The 22,664-nt window shown below is 41.9% G+C and overlaps 3 protein-coding genes across 4 annotated transcripts; all 3 read right to left on the reverse strand.

Annotated features, from left to right (window-relative positions):
• Positions 1 to 789: 789 nt before the first annotated feature.
• Positions 790 to 10,099, reverse strand: timp2b (TIMP metallopeptidase inhibitor 2b). Of its 2 annotated transcripts, XM_086184098.1 has the most exons (6): positions 9,983 to 10,099; positions 9,745 to 9,888; positions 3,569 to 3,669; positions 3,374 to 3,482; positions 2,013 to 2,137; positions 790 to 1,905 (listed from the first exon to the last, which is right to left on the reverse strand). In XM_086184098.1, exons 2-6 carry the CDS (start codon positions 9,872 to 9,874, stop codon positions 1,708 to 1,710), a joined length of 663 nt encoding a protein of 220 aa, XP_086040224.1. In that variant the 5' UTR covers positions 9,875 to 9,888; positions 9,983 to 10,099; the 3' UTR covers positions 790 to 1,707. The 2 variants fall into 2 exon arrangements, with proteins under 2 accessions (XP_086040224.1, XP_086040223.1); XM_086184097.1 differs by having other exon boundaries at positions 9,745 to 10,099.
• Positions 10,100 to 13,686: 3,587 nt separating this feature from the next.
• LOC147245061 (galectin-3-binding protein A-like) lies at positions 13,687 to 18,098 on the reverse strand. The gene is made up of 6 exons (XM_086184096.1): positions 17,933 to 18,098; positions 17,705 to 17,810; positions 17,007 to 17,219; positions 16,768 to 16,902; positions 16,381 to 16,675; positions 13,687 to 16,294 (listed from the first exon to the last, which is right to left on the reverse strand). The coding sequence occupies exons 2-6, from the start codon at positions 17,787 to 17,789 to the stop codon at positions 15,280 to 15,282; spliced, it is 1,743 nt and encodes a 580-aa protein (XP_086040222.1). The 5' UTR covers positions 17,790 to 17,810; positions 17,933 to 18,098; the 3' UTR covers positions 13,687 to 15,279.
• Positions 18,099 to 19,631: 1,533 nt separating this feature from the next.
• Positions 19,632 to 22,652, reverse strand: lgals3bp.1 (galectin 3 binding protein, tandem duplicate 1). The gene is made up of 6 exons (XM_086185264.1): positions 22,515 to 22,652; positions 22,170 to 22,265; positions 21,620 to 21,823; positions 21,381 to 21,515; positions 20,994 to 21,288; positions 19,632 to 20,907 (listed from the first exon to the last, which is right to left on the reverse strand). The coding sequence occupies exons 2-6, from the start codon at positions 22,246 to 22,248 to the stop codon at positions 19,803 to 19,805; spliced, it is 1,818 nt and encodes a 605-aa protein (XP_086041390.1). The 5' UTR covers positions 22,249 to 22,265; positions 22,515 to 22,652; the 3' UTR covers positions 19,632 to 19,802.
• Between the last annotated feature and the right edge of the window lie 12 nt (positions 22,653 to 22,664).

The following is a 22,664-nucleotide window of genomic DNA, read 5'->3' on the forward strand; positions in this document are numbered from 1 at the left end:
TCTTGTTCTCTGGGTGTCATGTGTGGTGATACCCACCAGGTGGCAGCAGATTACTCCTATACGTGTCAGGAGGCAGCTCTTTGCAAAACAACTGAACCTAAAAAATGATTGATTTAATGAAGTGAGACCATACATTTAAGTTTATGTGGATTCTGTTTCTGAATATAAGCAAATGAGGTATTCTTCTCCTTCCGTCATTTGTCCAACAAATTATGCTCAAGCCGTTTTAAAAGCAAAATTAGAATATTTTAAAATTTGATTGATTGCGAGTTGACCTTTAGCACAATATGAGGAATTTGTGTTGGGTGAATCAAACAACATAGAAGTCATAAAAAATAACAGCTTACGTATCAATAACAAGCACCTTGACCATAGATGTAAAAAATAAAACAGAATAAAAATGTAGATGTTTGCAATAGATTGTGCATAACTACCAAACCACTCTGCTGAATTAAAATACTTCAGAATTATATGCTGAGCACACACTGAAAAATCAAATTAAAATAACCAGTTCAAAGAGCATCAAGACAGGGTTTGGCATTTAATATTATTCTCAAACGTACGCTGTTTCAGTCGCTCATGCGTGCAAAATAATCTCTTATAAGAAACCAGCACAAGATGTGAAGTTACTCAACTAGCATAAAATCCAAAATCTTTAAATACTCTTATCAAAGTCAAATTTAATTTGCCTTGCTAATTCTCCACGGCTCTGCAAGTAAAGGTAATGTTGGCTACCATATGCTAGTTATTTTCCTGCCCTAAATGATGAGACAGTCAGACAGTTAGGCCTACAGTTTTGACCTTTAATGCACATTGTATCTTATGTCTTTAAAAAAATACCAATGGTGTCATTTGTCACAAAAAGTAGAAAAAAAAAACATGGGAAAGTTTTTTTTTTTAACATGATGAATCATATAACACCCTTAAATAAAATATGTTCAATTACTCAAGCATTGCAAAGATCTGTAATATTATATATAAAAAATACAAAATGGAGGATTCAATCCTCGTTTTCAGACATTTTTTTTCATTAGAGACAATATGGCTGCTGTGACATTTGTGTTCAAAGTGCATTCTTGTCTATTCAGGATTATTTAAAGAAAGAAAACGATGGCAAAAGCACTGAATGTGCGCACAGGTTGGCACCTCAACTACGATCGATAATAAAACACAAAGTCCAAACTGGTTTGCCACACATTTTAAAAACAGCTGGGATGGTCATACTCAGCACAAGAGAGAAACTGAAGCAGGACAGGCAAGAAAAGGGCAATCATTCCTCGTGATAGCGCTGCTATAACAACTCAGGATGCTGATTACCAGCTGACTGACATTTATCAACACACACACTTGCAATAATTTGTCTTTTAATACGTATCTGATCAGAATCAGACAAAAAAAGAACAGAAACTAACGGGAAGATGAATGCAATGTAATGCTGACATGTGAGTATCCCCTTTATTTCTGCTGAAGAAGTGGTTTATGAGGAAGTGCTCTGGAGTTCGGAAAGTGCTGAATTCACAATTGTTGATTAAATGTTGCACATAAAACAACGGTTTCATGATCTCGCAACCTCACCACAGAGGATACGTTGTATGGGTTTCTAAATAGGAAAAAGAAAAAAAACACGAAATAAGATTTGGTGGATTTATCTTTGGGATTGATATCGGTGAACTTCGGACATCCTCAGGCTAATAAATAGTGGTGGAGTTATGGGTCTTCGATGTCCAGGAAATCCTTTTTGGGTGGGGCCGCCCCTCTGTACCAGGCGCAAGAGTCATCACTCCTCTTGATACAAGCAAAGTGTTTGGCCTGCTCTCCATTGACTGTCTTCTCAATCACCCAGTCTGTCCACAAGCAGTCGTTGGGCCCGCTGATCATGCAGGGGATGGAGGTGCAACGAGTGATCTGACGAGGGGAGACCAAAAATCAGGTGCTTAACTAATACGGACATACAAAAAAAAATCCATCTTTCAAGATTTAATACAGCCTTCTATTTTACTTCAGCCTCCTACCTTGCAATCGCAGCCCATTTCATAGCGCTGAACCAGGCTCTTCTTTTGGGTGTCAGTCATGGCCTCCCACTGCTCAATGAAGTCGCAGAGCGTGATATGCATTGTCCCGTCATCTTTCATTTTGCCTACAGCAGGGACAGAGAACAGGCAACGAGACAAAACTAAATAAATAAAAAATACAGATTAATGCAGGATTAAATAATCTGGTATTGTTGAAAATCTGGTTCCTTTGGTTTAAAGTCACTGTTTTTGTTTGGCTTAATACTAGAATTAAGGTCTGTGGTTTACAAATGCTTCAGAAATTCTTGCACTGTGTTTAACAGCATAAAAATATGTCAGTAAAAATCCCACTTGGGGAGTTTTTACATGGGTCTTAATGAAGGTGGTTGCTTACAAGGGGCTAAAGAAGACTGCAGAGGTTTAGGGAACAACAAACAGAAGCTTAGTGCTGACAATCAAGTCCAGCTTCCATGTTGTAGTTTGTTTACACAGTATTAGAAGTAAAGTTTATATATGGGGTGTCCTGTGTGTGAGACTAAGGCCACTTCAGGGGACTCTTGGACTTATCAGATATGCCAGCTCTGATTCCAGCTCAACTCTGATCATCCCTGCAGAGGAGTGCTGTCTAATTTAGCTCTGCAGGGGGTTGTGACCAAGTCCAGTATTTAAGCCAACACCAGCTGATGGTGGAATATTTAGATGTGCACTCAAAAAAAAAAACAATGTTCAGTCTGATCCATTTCAATGGAAATGCATTCATTTTCATTGGCACGTGCCGTCAGTGACGTCCAGTAAGTGTCACCATCAAATTACAGATTTCCATTCATAAGTTTTAAGAGCACAGTAAAAAACAAAAAAACAAAAAAAAAAACGTGTCCAGGCCCTTCTGCAATGCTTGGGATGATCTTATACACCGGTGGTCAGTCTCCTTTGACCATGAGCCTCTAGCACCCTCCAGTGATCGGAGCTTCATTACACACAAACAAACATGTTTCTTACAGTCTAACTCACGGATTGAAGAAGGCACTTATCAATAAAGTGCTCTATGAAAAATTCTTAAAAGTACTTCAGTGATGGTAAATTAAATCGGGGGGGGGGGGGCAGTTATATATGAGGGGTAGCCAGTGACACCGCTTTACTCTACTTCGGTGTTTTTCCACATAACATGAGCCATTTTACGCTTGCTGACTGCGTATATGCTTCAAAAAAAAAATGGTAAAAATGCAAATGCAAATCTCATGAACTTTAGTTTGCCACAGAGCTTATTTGCCACAACGATCCAAAACTCCACATTGAAGCTAACTCCCGCTCAGCCTGCATCTTCCCTGCAGCACTTTAATAACATCATGTACGAGGTTTACCTGTGATAAGGTACTCCTTCTTGTCGTTAGCATCCAGAGTCACCCCACACACTGCAGAGGAGGGCGCAGTGTAGACAGCGTGGATATCCTGGTTAGGACCTTTGAACATCTGATGGTTCAAACAGAAACATTCAGAGTCATACTGACCTTAAATCCAGAGATAGACATGATAAATAGTAGCTTCAGTCCATGTACCTTGATCTGTTTGATGTCATACTTGATCTGTTTGATGGGGTTGCCGTAGCCATCCTTGCCAGCATCAAACTCTTGCTCTCCAACTACTTTTGCCCTGATAACTGAGAGGGGAAGAAAAAAAAAAACCACGTTAACACTGAATGTGTTTAAAAAGTGGCTAGCTGTCAAAGTCAAGAAAACCGTGTTAAAAATAAACTGGATCTGTTTGCATCTGATCTGCCCATTTTTGGCCACAACACATGTGGCTTGGATCTGAGGAGTGTGTATGTGCCAGGTGCTGGGAAGACAGAGGCACATGAGTGTTTCATCAGCTGCAATCAGAGGCAGGAATGTATGCTGACTGCTCCCAGGCTCCTGGGCTGACACAAGAGGAAGCCAGTCAGCAATCTTTGCAAACTAGAATGAACTAGAATGCTCCCCGTGCCCCCAGGCCTCTCCGCCGGCCTGCCGCTCTGTCTGGATAGAGGTGCTGACATGCAAATCAGCCTCTCTCCCGCGTTCAAGTTCCAGCTTTCGAGAAGTTTGGATTGGGGCGGGGGGGGGGGGGGGGCAGTTCAAGTGGAAAAATATTATCAAGGCCATACGGATGAGCCTTTGAGCTTCAGTGAGGCCAAATACTGAATGTTCAACAAAAAATATGATACACGTGTTACACACAACTCTTTCATGGGAATCCAAATGCTGAAGTACTAACAATGGATTTCTTGAAAGTAGATGACTATACAGTCAGGTGACTAAAAAGTTTCCAAAATCACATTTATAAGTGGAGGAGACTAGCCGCAGAGCTAATGTTAAACAGATGTTCTTTCTGAAGTCCCAGTTTAGCTTTCCCAAGGTGGCAGCTACTGACTGCCTCCGACCATCACCAGGCCGCTTCCATACCAAATAAGATCAAGGCTTTTCATTTTCATATGACTGAGGTATGAAGCTGCAAGCCACATGTGCCCTAATTCAATGACAATAGCAGCTCAGAGAACATCTCCTTTTAAGGGGCTGAAGAGTTGACCCTAAACCAAAGGAAAACAGGGAAAAGAGAAGATAGAGAGTGATGGAGGGATGAGGACGGTTGCCTTCTGCAGGCAGGGGAATGGCGAAAGGGATTGCAGTCGCACTACAGAGGAAGGAAATAGTGCAACACTGTAACAAACAAAGAGAAGGAGAAGTAGACAGCAACTGGTGTTTATTTTGCAGTAACAGCGGAAGATAACTTGAGAGCCTCTTTACTGCTTCGAATTATTTGACTCCTAAATGAAAAACTCCTTTAAACACCCACAACACTCTGTGCAGTTGTGCTGAGAAAACTCTCCACTCTCCACTCTCCTACGAAATGGATTAACGCTAATCCTCTTTGCCTGAGTTTGCAGAATCACACACCGATCACTTTTCCCTTCGACTAGTGTAAAGTAGGGCAGGTGAAAATATGTACAGTATGCAAAAGGAAAAAAAAACAAACAAACCTGAAGCATATGGCTGAAGAGTGATATTATATGATCTGAAGCCTTTCAATCAAAATGAGGCTGAAAAATGTGAGGCTTGCAGAAGTTAAGTGTGTTTGGATCAAATTGTTTTTATTGCAATTTAAAGAGCTAAAAATTTGTTGCAATAAGGGGGGGGGGGGGAGATCATCCTGCACCATCTGGCCTGCAAGACATATAGTTTCTTAAAACTTGAGTTTAATTCACCATTGATACATATGCAGACATCCAAAATCTGATAAACCAAGAGAAACTAGATTTGAAAAATAATAAAAAGTAATACAGCCAGTGTCTTTTTCCATATGCTCCTATCTGCATGCAGCTATTGTAAAATTCAAAACCAAATTGATGCGTAAAATGTCAATTTGGCTGTTGGGTTTTATGTTGGAGTTCATATTAATTCATCTTGATAAAAAGGGGAAATAAATAAAGCTCATAAAGCCGGCAGGTGTTTGGTCCAAGGCTTCGTAATCTTCACTTTAAACGATACCATGTCCAAGTGTGTAAATCAATCAGCACCACTATATACATGCCTCTGTATACCCAGCGAAAATACGGTGACTTTGGAACTGCAGGACATCCCAGGAACGAGAGAAAGTACCTAAAACTGCCCCTACAGCAAGGAGAGGGTGAGGGAGGTTAGCCAGATCTGCATCAAGAGCAAGGCTAGCTTACGTTGCCATTTATCCCCCTTTTTCCATGAGGGAAAACATAAAAATAACTGCCTTTAAATCTTAGCTGATGGCTAATGACAACAAAACAAATATCGTCCGGATGCCAAGTCAATGTCGGTGCGTTCCTATTCTTTTACTAAATCTCTCAATCTCTGCACTGCTTTTGTATGTGGTCGTGACAGAGCTTTGAAAAGAAAGTAAAACACGTGACGAACCGCAAAGCGGTTGTAATTTGGGCGAAGGGCGCCAACTAAAAGCTCAAGTTTCCTTGCAATGGCATTCGAAAATACAGCATTTAACTGATACTGTAACTCATTTATGGATGGAACCTGATGCCGCTGATGCTCCAATACAGTATTCTGTGAGAGACCGTGCACGTTCAAGGCAGCTCACTGGAGGGATTTTAGGTTTTAATGTCAGCTCTGTTTACACAGCTTGCAACTCTGCATTAATACCGGTTGTCAAGTTAAAAGGGAGTTTACTTTCTAATGATTTGCTGCCCTACTTGACAAAACTAGTACACGCTATAATCGCCAAGATTATTAAAATCAAAAATAAACCTACAGTAATTATAGAGAATTGTGAAGAAAGCAGTGAGTAGATAACGAGAGCAGCATATGACTGCCGGCATTCCTTCGCCTCAGCCAAAGACCCAGGGGATGGATTGCAATTTATGGAGGAAACTTTTTTTTTTCCTGGTTACTGCGCTGTCTCTGTTTTGACAACAAAAATGGAAATAAAGCTAACTTGATGGGACATGTAGCAAAACAAGGATTAGTAGGTTAGCCAGGGAACTTCAGGTTCAAGCCAGGAATTTCAATTATCTCCGAGATAGTTAACTTAAACGCAGGATAAACCACCAAACTTAACTAAGACAACAGTTGCAGAGCGTCTGAGGTAGTAGCATGTAGTTGCGTCTCAGAATGTTTGACTGAACCTAAACATCACCTTCTGACCAACTGTTGAAGACGATAGACCCGCCCACCTCTCCTCCAGTCTTCCTGTTGCTCGCTATTCATTTTCAAGCCATTTTCTAGGTCTAGTGCCTCTTTGCCTTTGTATAAACACAGAGTACTTAAAGCACTAAAGCCTGTCGGATTCTAAAGCAGAATGCTGCGGTTTATACACACATATAGAAATAGATTTAAAGAATTCTAGTAAAATTTACTCATCCCTCAACAGTGAGGCAGTTCCTCTCTGGCGTTGATTGTGATACAGATTTGTATTCCTCATGTTGGTTAAGGATTATGGTTTTCTTCCTCTTAATTTGAGCAGGCGGCTCTAGACTTCTCACTAGAGGTCATCTGCTTTCACTTAACAAGCTCATAATTTCCCTTGTGATATTGTTTATTGAATTGTGCAGTTGTGGTTGTTTGGATTTGTAAAGTCAGCTTTTTTTTCAAGTTTAATTCAGAATTTTGAAATTGCTTTATGACTCAAGAGAAATAAAAAAAAAGAAAAAAAAGAGATTAAAGCCAACAAACTTGGGGCAGAACTGACCAGTCAAAACCACACTATGTAGTCTTCAGGCAGAGCAGCTCCCCCTGGAGATTTTGGTGTCACCTTTGACCTTTTTTAACTTCCATTTCCACTCTGCTACATCTATATTTAAAATTCCTTACATTTACAGCAGCTTGATCAATCATTTCTTGAAAAAAAAAAAGAATTTTTTTCAGAACCGGCATGTAGTTTTTCCATCACTTCAAACATTCGTTGTTCTGGACAGTTACAAATATCGTTGCTCAACTAAGATCCTACGGCAGCCTGCAACAATTTGCACATGTTCCGAAGTTTTTGTTGTGACAAGTGTGAGACGGCAAATTCCGACAAAGTTGATAGCCAGCAACCACTTACCAAAGATCCAAAAAGTTAAAGATACACCCAGATAGAAAAAAAGAAAAAAAATGGGCCAACTAAACGTAGCGTTTCGTCACACCAATTGCAGTCAAGTTGACGCAAATCTCCAGTGACGCAAGAACCATGTCAACACTTCGAACCAGATCACGCCATTTGATTTAAGCGTTTCTCTCAGCAACTGAAACCTCGAGGGAGGCTAATTTTGCTGTTGTGCCAAATAGCTGAGGTTTACTGGCATGTATGCAACCTGTATAAATCATATATACACATTTTGTACATACTGAGATAAAACACGTGTTAACCTTGTGAATTTGAATTTTCAAAACATTCGGAAAAGCCCCTACAAAAAAAAAAAAAAAAAATTCACATTCACAAACATTGACCGACGACAAAAGTGCCACCGTTCATCCCAAAAAGTTGCCTATAACAATACAAATGTGACGAGGAGTCGTAAGCAAGACAGAAAAACAACTAATTGACCAAGTTTGTTGGACGGTGGGAGGGTCTATCCATGGTGCTGAAGCAGGCCTGAGGGTCACCTGAGGGTCACCTGAAGGGTCCGACCTCTGGGTCTGTGATGGAACTAATCAGTCTGGGAGAAGAGCTGATAATCAGTACCTTAGTTTAGGTTTAAACAGCCCACACAGGATAGTCAGACCTGTGGAAATCTGCATTTTGAAATGTTCCACTTTTTGGAAATCTCTTTATAAATCTATGACCATTGTTAGCAGTATTTTTGGTTCAGTAATGCATTTGCCTGATAACCTCAACTGAATGATTTCCATCCATCGGTCTAAGCATTACATTAACTACCTGGCTGCGTTTAAGAAGCGGTTCATTCTAAAAAAGGAAAAACTTCAAGGAACTGTTGAAAAATCAGATTTTTCCCCTTACAGTAAACTGCAGCAGGATAATGTGGTTTCTTCATCCGGCAATGCCGTGGAATCCAATGGTAAAGAGAAACCTTGAAATAAGTCAGCTTCTGTATACATACCACACACTCGGCCAGCTCACAACCAAGAAAAAAGACCCTCAGCAAACCCCAAATTTAAATAGTTAGACAAGCTGGTCACTGTTGGGACTCTCGTTAGCTTAAGGCAGCAACAAGAGGAGTTTTGTGATGGTAAAATAGAAGGGAAACTATCCACAAGGCCTTTGAGAAAGACTCACATGAGCTGGCATTTAGAAAAGGCACCATCGAGCCCTCAATCAAGGAGATGAGGACAGTTAGTTCCTTTTAACAACAAAAAAAAGGTCATGCCAAACAAATATCATGGGGATTTTTAAGCAGTAATATTTAGCACATTTTTGAAAAAGATGATACAATGACATTTTACAGCTCATCAATGTACAGTAATTGTCAGCAAATACAACCTAAGCGGATATCTTATTTCAAATCTAAGTTTTTCTGCAAAAACTTGGGTTTGCATCAGACAAAAGGTTTGATAATGCGCTTTTACTTACTGTTTAAAAACCGAGTGGGGGGGGGGGGGGAAGAGGAGTTACTCTTAGAGACACAGGATGGGTGGGAAACGCGCTCCATGACAGAAACTATACCAAGTGATTAAGATAAAAATAAACGAAAAATGCAAAAAAAAAAAAGCACATTCGAATCGTGATTTGATCATTAGACATTAAATCGATTCATATTTTCTGGTGTTTTGCATTTGATACTGCTAATCCTACAGATGGCGCCCTGTCTAATAAATCTACTACTCAAAAAGTTGACATTGACTAATAGAAGTACATTTGACGATTGTGAGCGCTTCCCTTTTCTTTGAGGCTTATTAGAATGTTGGACAGACTCGAATAGGAGCAGTAACAGGGCACAGAGTCAATCTACAGTCTTCTGAATGTGGGAAATCATTGTGTTTGAATTGAGTGACTGACTTGTGCTTAAGCAGAATCCCCCCCCCCCCCCCCCCCAAAAAAAAAAGGCATCCAGATGTGAGCACGAGATAGGAAATGCCGTAAAGAACATAAAGTGCACCGGAGGAAAAAGAAAAAAACAAACACAAAACGATAGTTCAAATGTAAACATGAAGCACGTATCTAAGGTTTCCCCCTTCTGGATTCATTTGTTTCAAAAAAAAGAAAAAAAAAGACGTGATCTTGTTAAACTAACAATGTTCCTTTCTCCTAAACATCTTTTAGAGAGTGGTCAACTTACCAACGTCTGAGTTGCAAAACGCCTGCTGAGGATGCGCAGGGGAGCAGCTGCAGGCTTCTGCTACTTCTTCCACCCGCCAGAGAAACAGGAGGGCCAGAGTGACAACACAACTGTTCACCGTCCGGCTCATCTTGGAAAACTATACTGTGTAAATTACAGGATTTAAGGAGGAAGAAGAAGAAGAAGGGGGGAAAAAACTAGCGAGGGAGACGTGTGATAAGTAGCAGTTCCTCCCCACCTAAGAAAAAAAAAGTCTCCAACTCCAGACGGTCCACTTGTCAAAGATGCACTTTGAAGGAGTTGATTACCGTGGAAGCCCGCAGCTCTCTAACACGCAAACACCTCCTCCTGGTGGGTTTTCTGCTACGGTCAGGAGCAGCCGACCGCCTTTAAATGCTGCACGCTCCTCCCCCCCTCCTGACACCCCCCCCCCCCCGACACCCCCCCCCCCCTCCCCTCTGGAGTGGAAGGGTCTCCGACTCACGTCCATCCAGTCACCCACTCAACTATTGTGTCACACAAAACTCAATAAAAGAAATCCCAGAATGGACAGGAAGAGAGGATTTAAACAATGTTGTCTGTTTTATTATTTCATTATTATTATTATTATTATTATTATTATTATTATTATTATTATTATTATTATTATTATTATTTCTGATCAAATTGTCCAAATTCTTCCAAATTATTGCAAAACCTTTCATGAATGAACATTCAGTTATTTCCTTTCAGCAATGAATGGAAAGTTTCATTGATATTTCAGTTGCTAATGGTTGCTTATCAAGTCAACCAAGGGCAAGTGTGTGTGTGTGTGTGTGTGTGTGTGTGTGTGTGTGTGTGTGTTCTGTTCTTTTGATTTCAGTGCCCTGGATTTAAATGAATCTCAATGAAAAATTTTGACATCTCACAAACTATTTGCTGAATCTCGCACATATACGATGTTTTAACCCTTTTTTTGTCTATTGACACATTTACATTTGTTTCAGTTCTTATTTTTTATTTTCTTGAATGAAAAAAATATCTTAATTTCAGTGAGAAATCTTGTCTCAATTTTAGAAACAGTTTCTTTTTCCAAATAACAAACTTAAAACGCAAGATAACGTTTATATATGAATGAATATTTCGAACCTAAAATGAACGATACACGCTGGAACGTCATCATAACTTATAACGGTCCTATATTCCTTAAAAGGGCGTGGAAGTTGACAACGGTGTGCTCATAGATGGATTTTTTTCAATGTGATTATCTCAATTCGGTAAGCTAATTATCACCAATGATCTTGTTATCTGAGAAAGGATAAATATCCTGCAGCTAATTAATTCCTTATCTTGAGAAAAATACAAAAAAATGATTAAAAAATTTACATTCATTACAATTCTTTATTTCCATACTGATGAGCATGAACATATTCTGTTAAATGTTCCCCAAATTGAACTTACTGGGACTAAACTAATGATACCGGTGGTCACCGAGCCTGATGGTGGGACCTACAAGCCAACATGTACAAGATGTTATGCAGTGGAATCACTGCAGTTCAATCTGTACAAGTTTCACATCAAAAATAATGCGGTTTTATGTTGTTCTCCTTTATTCATTATGAAATGATCTTTAAAATGTTATAAGTCGTATTCCCTCTGGTGGTTTGCGAAACGTGCGTGATCATTTGTGGCTCTGACATCAGTTTCTGCTGACTAACCACCACCTCATGTTGCATGCCAACCAGGGCTTTAATTCAACCAGAGTGTTTCGACATGTGTAGTCAACTTCGGGATCTACATGATGAAAATACCAAGAAAAAACAGGGGAGGAGGAGCATCAAAATGGAGAGAAGTGACATCATCCTCTTAAACTTAATAGATTCAATGTGGTGGCGATTCCCCCTGCATAAGCGACCCGAGCCCTCCACCCACATCATGTTATAGACCGAATCTTCTCCTCATCCCCCGCTCCTGCACAAAAATGGATAGATCTTTTGTTAGAAAGTTTGACGCTGCAACACCACCACAGGAAACAGAGGATCTCAAGGGTTTGTGGGTTTCTGTGTTGATTCTGGCTTGAAATGTAGAGATCATAGTGAGGGCATCATGTGAGCGATGAATCCAGGCGATGATGAATAACAAAGTAAGCGCAAGAAAGAGAGAGTGGACTGTATCTGCTGCAGCTTCCAAGGTCCCTGACATCATATTTGGCTACTGACTGTCTGTCTTCTGGCCACTCTGACAAATATTTCCACTCTTTTCCATAGTTGAGCATTTTTTGCCTGGTTGCTTTTCCATGGCTCTCTGTTACTTGATGTCTGTATGAAGAGGGAGAGTGAAAAGTGAAAAAAAAAAAAAAGGGGAGGCAGGAAAATGACCTTTCTTATAATACAATGACTAAGATCCTCTGTGTCTGACATCACTTGAGCTTTCACCTCCAGCATCAGAGAAGAGATGACCCTCAGCTGAGGAAAGTTCCCAATCATTCAGAAATTTTGCAAGTTGCTGTGACTCGTAAGTTGATAAGAGGTTACCAGAAACACACACGGGCAACAACACAGATGTTGGGCGTGGGACAGAAATGACAGGAAGTGACACATCTAAGACAAAATGAGAAGAAATATGCCTTCCATAGTTTAGCGTAAGAGGAACAGCAGGCGCCTTCTTCTGGGTAAAGCCTGCCTCCCCCTGTCCAAACAGTCTGCTTCCTTTTGCACCGAGATGCTGACTGATGTGGCGGGGTTCTGCCCCAGCTCAGATCCTGACCATGTCCTCGGCTTCTGAGGACCCAGCCCCCTGTGTGTACATTACCCACTAAAAGGGGCTTAGGAACAGCCTAAACCTCCAGCGCCTAAATTACAGACGTACAAGGCCAGGAATACTCTAAAAGGAAGACAGAAAAAGAGGGTCTCATTGCGGGAACTGGTGGGTGCTGTGGCAGCGACCCACATCCTCTCACTCCCACCCACTCGTCTCTGTTGCCTGCACACATCCCACATGACTTGACCAACACGTAGCTCTTCCATTATCTGCTCTCCCCACTGACTCGACCCAAAGGGTAATTCCCGTCATGCTCCTTTCACCAGAGCAGCTATTACGTTGGTGACAATCTGAGACGGTGAATCAGCATCGGTATATTTATTTCCGGGACATCATGCAGGGGAACTGCATAAAACAACAAAAGAGTAACGACGTGATAAAATAGTCCGCACTGTCCACAATGTTACTGCTGGTCACCGTGACTGTGTTAGTTACTTGTGTTCATTGCGGTGGAAATTTCACCGATGAAAACTGTACTTCCCGATTACGTTTCAGAAGCATATCCAGACAATGTTAAAGGTTTCATCCGTGAATTTGTATATCATAGAAAAGTGGGAGGATATTTCAGTTATCTGGAGTGGTTCTACTGCTTAACCTTAACCCTTAAATGAATCCCGACCTTAAACCTGGCCTAAACAATGACCTAACATGGCAAAGCCTCCAGCCACTGAGATTTGGCCATTTTAGTCTTTTAGTATTTTTAATCTGTAAATATTGCAGTACTGTGCATCAGGTATCTCATAGTCTGGGTTACGACCATCCATTTGATGTGTTTGTACATGGTGCAATGATACGCCCACTGAATCAGAGGATATGAGGCAAGTCCATATGCAGCATCATAGATGAACTCTGATGCCTCTTTTCCACATTTTTTTTTTTGGGGGGGGGCCTCCACTGAACTGTAAAATAATACAAATGAAATGATCTTTGCTGTTTTTCAGTGGAACTTTATTTCTTCATGGATGGATGGAAATGCCTGATACCAATGAATTAAGCCTACATCAGAGCCACAAGTGCCAAATGTGGCCCAGATCCCGTGGCCCCAATGTGACTGCTATGTCTTGGTGGTCTGTTAGCCATGAGCAAGAGGTTCATTCAGAATCAGAAGAATGAGAATCAGAATCAGAATCAGAATCAGAAAGAACTTTATTGTCCATTGCAGAGCAGCGGAAATTTGTCTTTGAGCCGCACGTCAGGAGTCGCTCAAGCCGCGGAGTGCCCCCATTTTCAATGTCTTTTGCATCCAGTCTTATGGAATATGCGCATGAAGCAACACAGAGAAAGAAACAGGACCGACAATGTACGTTAGCCTGTTAGCTTTAGTAGTAGTAGTTATGTATTGTAATTTCTATCAGCTGGCGCAGGACGTAGCAGTGTAGCGCCAACTGTGAGATTATCATGCCAAATTTCTCATGCTGTGCTATATTTGTTGCAGGCTATGAGATTATGTGGTCCTTGGGGGTTACATCCTTCACATCGGTTGCATAATATTTTCATAATGGGAGTATAAATGAGATTTTGCCCCAATTTAAACCTTAGCCACTGACCCAAGCCACTTGAGTTTCCTCAAGCATCATGGGAAATTTAAAAAATAGGCACGGAGTCAACTGGTGAGGCAAGATTGCTTACATCACTGTTCGTAAAACCCATTCAGTTGAGTACAAGAATGCAGGGGCGACCAAAAAAAAAACCAAACCATGTGATGACTCATGGGGTCAAGTATTTGTTTGCGTACAATGACATAACAAATGAAACATTCCAAGCTATTACTCACGATGTAAGTCTGCCCTGTGAAGAAATATCAAAACTTTCCCTCCTGGTGAATACATTGCTTTATATTGAGCACCATGCTTGGGATGTAATTAATGGTGAATGAGTCACTCGTTAAAGAGCGTTCTCGCCCATGTCTGGCAAAACCACCAAGGTGATTTGCTTCACCGAATGTGGAGGAGTCATCTTTACATATACAGCGATCATGTAATCTCAACAATGGATCAATCATCTCCTATTATGTCATGGTTTAAGGTAACAGACAGATACACTTCTCAGAAACTCAACCCACCTGCCCAGACAAGTCGACTTAAGAGCAGAGAAGTGTGTGTGTGTGTGGGGGGGGGGGGCTTGAGGAAACACAGTTGTAAGGGGAGATTCTGTGATTCATAAAGCAGCTTTTATTCCTTATCAAATCCCAGAGGATTTCTGGTTTTCTTTGTTGTTTCTGTTTTGTCTGAAGATGACGAGGAGAGAGTGGGAGCTCAGGAAGGTTCATCTAATACTTCCTGATACTGAGAGTGTCCAGATTTCTCATCAAAAAAAAATCCCTTAGGTTCTTCCTTGGCCAGTGTTTACACAGGCCCAGAACAGACATGCTGTCCTTTTTTTTCATAGACTAGAAGAGAATTCCTTTATTGTCATTGCACCGTCAGATACAACAAAATGCAGATGTTTTGATATCACAATTAAGTCATTGAATTATTTCAAGATAACCATTGCTTTCTCATGATAATTGGTTCATTTCTTTTAATTCATTTGACTTATTGTTAATTTGTGTTAATGGAGGGGGTCGTTAATTGAATCCCTTATTCAAGTAAATCACACAAGTTCACACAATCAAATGATACATTTGTTAGTGAGAAAAAAAAAACATTTCCATAAAACTTCTTGATTACAATCCACTGAATAATGAGCTATGATACTGATGAGATGTGAGAAATTCAGGCAGCGTCTGCTGCTGGATCAGACATATTCTGGTCTCACAACAAGGTGGTACGTGTACTGCTCATCGGCACAGGGATAGGATGGAACCTGGTCGCTGTTACTAACGACATGTGCCAGGTTATTTTTGAAGTCCTGAACCTGACAGATGTACCTGCCTTGACACATCACAAGGAGCCGGTTACGGAAGAGGATGTTCTGCTGGAGGCTGTTCTGGGGAGCCAGCCTGGCCGCAGGGACAGACTCACATGTCAGACCTCGGTTTGAACACTCATAGGTGTTCTCAAAGATATCAGCCTCCCAGTGAATCATTTGGTCCTGAAATATCAGGCTGGTGTGCACAGGTGTGGTGAATGTACTGAGTGACTGCCCGTGGTAATAATAATGTTGAAATGGAGAGTTCCTCAGGACTCTGCCCCAGGGCTCATCAGTGTAGATCCTGGGCTGGTAATCATCATCCCCTCTCATGAACTTTGGGTTGGCTGCAAGATTTTTGTAAAGCAGAACATTGAACTGCAAAGCTGTCAAGATCTTCTTGCGATAAAAGTCCTCGTGAGTGTCGTAGAGAGAGGAGTTGAACTGCAACTCGTACAGTTTCTCAGCAGAGATCATAGGGAAACGAACACGACTCAGCAGGTCAACTTGGGTTTCCGTACTGATGGACTGGCCCTTCTCCTGGATCCACTTCTCCACAGTCTGGAGCAGAGAGTATTCATCTGGCACCACCAGGTCTGAGCGGACCAAAAGGGCTCTGAGGATCGTCTCAGAGAGGCCGAGCCAGGCAGGAGACTGGGTCAGATTTTGAAAGTTCCAGGCCAGATACTGGATACAGTTCTCCTGGAGGACAAAGTCTTCCATTTCTACGGCGTATTCATGAAGGGACACCTGAGTGTGAAAGGACAGATCCTCTGGGAGGATTTGGGTGAACAGCCGTCCCGAGGCCTCCAGCAGCTGCTTCACTCCAAATTTAGAAGCTAACCAGTGGAAGCACTGAGCAGACTTGAGGGTCACGTCAATTTTGCGGGTGTAAATGTACCTACAAAGAAGCAGATTTTTCATCAGAGAAAGTTTTTTTTCTTATTGCAAAAGTCCAGAGTTCTTAATCAACGTGTCAGTGTTTACCTGATGAAGGAGGTGAAATGGGGTTGGCAGGACTGGCTGATGGTCACTGTGATGTTGCTGTTCCCCTCTGAAGCATTAAAGAGTGGGAAATGTGAGAGGATAATTTTGTGAGCACGGATCATGGTCTGACTCATCTCAGGGGTCCCGTCCTCTCCTTTGTTTCCGATGGCGCTCCGGACCACGATCAGGAAGTCGCAGCCGACCCCACTGTCAAAGACTTTACCGAGCTCGTTGGACAGGCTGATACTGTGGTCCAGCGAGTGAATACTGGAGTCACTGATGGTCTCATTTGAAACTGGAATCACAAATATTTGATGGAAAATGAGAATAGGAAGAGATTATCTACTTTATTTCCACTGGGTCTGATGAAAGTGTTTAAATACCTACTTGCTGATTCACAAATAACTCCAACATCCTCTTTGTGGGTGCAGTCAGTCACTCCCCAGCCTTTGAAACCACAAGCAACCAGATTGTCCTCTGTTCCCTCACATTCAATGTCATCCAACCAAATAGGCCCAGAGGCTGTGTTTCCAATGAAATAGGAATTATATTTTTTGTGTAAATTAAACCTCAAATCACAACTTCTCACTGCCCTCTTGTGGCAGACAAAAGGAAGTACAGGGCACCTTGTCCGTAGTCCTTCCCAATGACAATAGACTTGGCCCCGGGGAAGTTGAGCTGACGGCACACCACCCGGGCCTCGGCCAGATCCCAGCCGTCGTCACACACCGTTCCCCATTTCCCTTCATGGTAGACCTCCACACGACCCTCTGAAGGGCTCTGAGAACCGAACAGCCTCACGTCACCCTCATGCATCTCACGAGGATGCACTTTTATTCCTGTAGTGACCAAAACGGTGACAGCAGAGAGTTTAAACCTTAGGATAATCTATGCATGAACGATGAGCACGATTAGAATAAATGATGACACTTCACAATTAGGTTACATTTATCTCCGTTCATAGCATTTAGTTACACGATATTGAACTAATGTATCTAGAACTGGAGAGAGAGATGGAATTACTGATGGAGGCTTGATGGGTTATAGGACACATTTCCCCTACTTTACATAAGGGTCACAAAGAGCACTGATAAAGCATTAATTATGCTTAATTCATGCTTATTCAAGGTTTTTCATATATAAACAAGCATTAACTGTTATTATTGCATCCTCATGTAAAGTGTTACTAAACATTATGTGAAAACGCTGCACTACAACTGACACTAAGCATCTCCCTCTCGTCAATTTGAAGACAAAACTGTGAGTTTACGCCCAGATTTATCCATTTTCTAGTCGTCATCCAAATGAGATCGAGTCGACTCACCGAACAGAGCAAATCTTGAACTTGACATGGGGACGGTGACAAGTAGCAGAAGCCACAGAATACATGAGTTGTGATAAGTGAGCATTTCTAACTCCCACTGTTTCGACTGTTGACAGAAAACAAGCAAGACTTTGAAAACCTTCATTTATGATTCGGTCTGCAGCTTAAATCCGACTACTGAACATGTGCATTCAAGACAAATATCTGCATTTATCAAGACCATATTACCTTCTTCCCTCTGGCTCAGTCGTGTCTTTGCTTTTGATGGTCACAGCAGTTGCTGCTTAGCAAGCGATCCAACAGCAGTCGGGGCCTGCTGACATCTGTGACCTCATGGTTCCAACACCAGCTCTTCCTCAGTTCAGCTCGCGCCCCGCCCCGCATCGCTGATGTGGACCCATTATTGTTGACAGAGCCCAGGCAGGACAGCTTCGGGCAGCTCCAGTGTCTGCCATTCCTTTTGTGACCAGGATCTGGAAAAATAAGGTGTGCTCAAAGTCCTTAGCTCTTTTAGGGGAACTCTAGTTTCATGCCAGGCACAGACAATGTCTTTAGTGCAGATATAAGATCTCTGGCTTACAAGTCACCATTAATGAATGAGTTTATTGTCAAGAAAGACTTTGGTTTCATGTGTTTTTTGGTTCAAATTCATGGAATCAGTATCACAGCTACAGTAGCTCTTATCAGCTTCAGGATAAAGTACAAAGGGTAGGAGGCGGAGTAAACATTTTGTAGGGCAAACATTTTCTTTTGGGAGGTTTGGATTTTAAATGTATTACTCCTCTTGTCAAATAATAGCAGCAACATCTCATGCACACTTTTTGGACTCCTAAAAGTGTGTGTTTCAAGCACTCCTTAATTTTGTAGTTATTATCCTTGTGGGGTTTTTTTGTGTTTCCTTGTTTGTGGGTCAGTTGGTCCTGCTTTATTTTGAAAAGATCATCCCTCTTTTGTCTTCATCTACTTTATGTTTCTTGTCTTTGTCTGCTTTCTCTCATGTGTTTTTTTTTTTTTTTTTTTGGAGTCACTCACCTGTATCTTCTCAGTTCATTAGTCCTCCTCGGCCAATCAGCTCCTTCCCTGCCCTCACATTCTCCCACCTGTTTCTTGTCCTTCGTTGGGTTTGTGTTTCAGTTTGGTGTCGTTAGTTCTTGTCGGACGTTCCATTTTTTTCCTCCTTGCTTGTTTGTTTTTAAACCTGCTTTCTTTTGGTTATAGTTTTATTTAATTAATCCATTCACCGGTCGAGCGACACCTTATGCAGGATGCCAGTTTGGAACAAGTGAAGTAAGAGACAACGAGGAGGTGGAGACAGTTGTAAACAAATAACACCATTCAGTTTGAGTTTTGGTCCCTGGAGGGGAACAGTTTGGTTGTGCTTTGGACATCGGATCTTAAATCTTTCGACAACTTTCCAAGGTCGAGGTGACTGATATTCATCTTTCTGAATGATATCTCCTTTAAATTGACACCCTTGGCTGACATCAGCAGAATGAAAAGAGCAGTAATCAGAAAAAGGCCTTCACATCGATGAAAGAACAGTCCTCCCTCGTTGCAAAATCCAGTTATTTGATTCTCTCCAAAAAAATATGGAAGAATAAGGAACATCGTATAGAACAGCTCTGATCTGAGGAAAGATGTGATTGAAGTACAGGTTGTTGTTTTTTTTGACTGTCTTTCTGACTTTCAAAGCATAACCGCAGAGTCTACCATGAACTACAAGCATAAATGCTATTTAAGGAGACAGAAACAACATCTGGGAAGAGTTCCTATCATGATGAACTATCAATATTATGGATTTAAGGCCCACTTGTTACCCGTGATGGGGAAACCTTGTCCATTCTCCTGTTTGATTTTTTTAACTTCTGAAGTTCCTCTGAGGGATAAAGTAGATCTTTATAAGAAAAGTGCAGATACACAAAAAAAGGATGATGCTAATCATTTATTCATCTGATTGAAAAATATCGGACAGGATACTAATTTGATAGAACACTGTGGAGTGACAATTTTTGTAACAAATCAACAGAGGAATAAATCAGTCACACAGAAGATATTGTAGCTCCTTGATTAAAACCCACAGACTGACAAGTTGCCTGGATCAGACATATTCTGGTCTCACCACCATGCGGTAGATATACTGGTCATCAGGACAGGGATAAGCTAGAACCCGGGTACCGTTATTCGTGATAACTGCCAGGTTTTGCTTGAAGTCCTGAACCTGACAGATGTACCTGCCTTGACATATCAGCAGAAGGCGGTTTCGGAAGAGGACGTTGCTCTGCTGGAGCCTGTTCTGCGGAGCCAGCCTGGCCGCAGGGACAGACTCGCACGTCAGACCTTGATTTGAACACTCACGGCTGCTCAAGAGGATTTTTGCATCCCACCAGATCTGCTTGTCCTTAAAGATCATGCTGGTGTGAACAGGCGTGGTGAAAGACTTGCTGTTGGATTGTGTGTACGGGTTGATGGTGGGATGAGGCCTTCCGTAACCATACTGGTTATAGCGTCCTCCCCTGTTGTATGGTTGATAGTGGAATGGGGCTGGATTTGATTTTTTCTGGGTCAAAGGACTGATGTATACGCTCCAGGGCTCATCAGTGTAGATCCTGGGCTGGTAATCATCATCCCCTCTCATGAACTTTGGGTCGGCTGCAAGATTTTTGTAAAGCAGAACATTGAACTGCAAAGCTGTCAAGATCTTCTTGCGATAAAAGTCCTCGTGAGTGTCGTAGAGAGAGGAGTTGAACTGCAACTCGTACAGTTTCTCAGCAGAGATCATAGGGAAACGAACATGACTCAGCAGGTCAACTTGGGTTTCCGTACTGATGGACTGGCCCTTCTCCTGGATCCACTTCTCCACAGTCTGGAGCAGAGAGTATTCATCTGGCACCACCAGGTCTGAGCGGACCAAAAGGGCTCTGAGGATCGTCTCAGAGAGGCCGAGCCAGGCAGGAGACTGGGTCAGATTTTGAAAGTTCCAGGCCAGATACTGGATACAGTTCTCCTGGAGGACAAAGTCTTCCATTTCTACGGCGTATTCATGAAGGGACACCTGAGTGTGAAAGGACAGATCCTCTGGGAGGATTTGGGTGAACAGCCGTCCCGAGGCCTCCAGCAGCTGCTTCACTCCAAATTTAGAAGCTAACCAGTGGAAGCACTGAGCAGACTTGAGGGTCACGTCAATTTTGCGGGTGTAAATGTACCTACAAAGAAGCAGATTTTTCATCAGAGAAAGTTTTTTTTCTTATTGCAAAAGTCCAGAGTTCTTAATCAACGTGTCAGTGTTTACCTGATGAAGGAGGTGAAATGGGGTTGGCAGGACTGGCTGGTGGTCACTGTGATGTTGCTGTTCCCCTCTGAAGCATTAAAGAGTGGGAAATGTGAGAGGATAATTTTGTGAGCACGGATCATGGTCTGACTCATCTCAGGGGTCCCGTCCTCTCCTTTGTTTCCGATGGCGCTCCGGACCACGATCAGGAAGTCGCAGCCGACCCCACTGTCAAAGACTTTACCGAGCTCGTTGGACAGGCTGATACTGTGGTCCAGCGAGTGAATACTGGAGTCACTGATGGTCTCATTTGAAACTGGAATCACAAATATTTGATGGAAAATGAGAATAGGAAGAGATTATCTACTTTATTTCCACTGGGTCTGATGAAAGTGTTTAAATACCTACTTGCTGATTCACAAATAACTCCAACATCCTCTTTGTGGGTGCAGTCAGTCACTCCCCAGCCTTTGAAACCACAAGCAACCAGATTGTCCTCTGTTCCCTCACATTCGATGTCATCCAACCAAATAGGCCCAGAGGCTGTGTTTCCAATGAAATAGGAATTATATTTTTTGTGTAAATTAAACCTCAAATCACAACTTCTCACTGCCCTCTTGTGGCATTTAAAAGGAAGTACAGGGCACCTTGTCCGTAGTCCTTCCCAGTGACAATAGACTTGGCCCCGGGGAAGTTGAGCTGACGGCACACCACCCGGGCCTCGGCCAGATCCCAGCCGTCGTCACACACCGTTCCCCATTTCCCTTCATGGTAGACCTCCACACGACCCTCTGAAGGGCTCTGAGAACCGAACAGCCTCACGTCACCCTCACGCATCTCACGGCTTTTCTCTGCAGATGGAAACCGTGACAGCAGAGAGTTTCGGTCTGAATATATTTATACAAGGGTGTCATCAAAATATTGTCCGTGCAATTCAGCAGAGGGGAGATCAGGATTCGTTGAGCCAGCAAGTCACTGAAAAACAGTAGTCATGTGACCGCAAATTAAGGAAGCGCAGAGAAGGTACATAACTCAAGGTTTTAACAGTAACTGAAACAAATACACTTTTATTTTGAAGTTATATCATCAAATATCGAAAGTGGCTCATATTACCCCGTTGTCCCCTCATAAATGCTGAAGTAAAACTTACTTTCAAAACTACTAGCAAAACTATTTGAATGAGAGTAAAACACTCACTGAACATGTTAAAGTCAAAAGCACTTTCAGAGACGTGGAGAAGCAGCAGAAGCCACAGAGGGTTTTGACGTGGGAGCATTTTCCAAATCCAAGTCTCTGACAGACAACAAGCAATGTGAGAGAATTAATACAATTAATCTTCAGTTTTTTTGTTAAAAAAAGACAAAAACAGACAAATTGAACATTTTTTTTCATCCTTCCAACAATGTATCTGTGCATTTGCTGCTTAAAACTGAATACTAAATCATCATTTTTGCTTTCTTCAGTATGGAGCGCAACTATACTCAATATTTTCATTGATGAATCATCAAAGTCGAAAAAGCAAAATGTGTTAAATCAGATTACCTTCTCCCCTCCTGGCTGAGAACTCCTGGAGGATGTGCTTCTCCTTTGTTTGCCTGTGACACAAATCTCGCACTTTTTAAGCTTCCCCTCAAAAGGCTGTCAACAGTTTCACTTCTATATCCCTGACGCTTTCCATAAGTTTCGTTTGAC

The sequence above is a fragment of the Aulostomus chinensis genome, chromosome 18, assembly GCF_037954235.1.
Source record: "Aulostomus chinensis isolate RoL2024-O1b breed Wild chromosome 18, RoL_Achi_v1.0, whole genome shotgun sequence".
NCBI classification, from domain to species: Eukaryota; Metazoa; Chordata; class Actinopteri; order Syngnathiformes; family Aulostomidae; genus Aulostomus; species Aulostomus chinensis.

What these genes read in the sequence shown, in the direction of transcription:
- timp2b (XM_086184098.1), bottom strand. Translation starts at nt 9,874, where the DNA reads ATGAGCCGGACGGTGAACAGTTGTGTTGTCACTCTGGCCCTCCTGTTT. An exon ending in ATGACATCAAACAGATCAAG is followed by an intron (nt 3,483 to 3,568) that starts GTACATGGACTG and finishes TTGAACCATCAG; the next exon opens with ATGTTCAAAGGTCCTAACCA. An exon ending in GAAGGAGTACCTTATCACAG is followed by an intron (nt 2,138 to 3,373) that starts GTAAACCTCGTA and finishes TCCCTGCTGTAG; the next exon opens with GCAAAATGAAAGATGACGGG.
- LOC147245061 (XM_086184096.1), bottom strand. Translation starts at nt 17,789, where the DNA reads ATGCTCACTTATCACAACTCATGTATTCTGTGGCTTCTGCTACTTGTC. An exon ending in AGTTATTTGTGAATCAGCAA is followed by an intron (nt 16,676 to 16,767) that starts GTAGGTATTTAA and finishes TTGTGATTCCAG; the next exon opens with TTTCAAATGAGACCATCAGT. An exon ending in CATTTCACCTCCTTCATCAG is followed by an intron (nt 16,295 to 16,380) that starts GTAAACACTGAC and finishes GCTTCTTTGTAG; the next exon opens with GTACATTTACACCCGCAAAA.
- lgals3bp.1 (XM_086185264.1), bottom strand. Translation starts at nt 22,248, where the DNA reads ATGCTCCCACGTCAAAACCCTCTGTGGCTTCTGCTGCTTCTCCACGTC. An exon ending in TGGGAAGGACTACGGACAAG is followed by an intron (nt 21,516 to 21,619) that starts GTGCCCTGTACT and finishes TTGGAAACACAG; the next exon opens with CCTCTGGGCCTATTTGGTTG. An exon ending in CATTTCACCTCCTTCATCAG is followed by an intron (nt 20,908 to 20,993) that starts GTAAACACTGAC and finishes GCTTCTTTGTAG; the next exon opens with GTACATTTACACCCGCAAAA.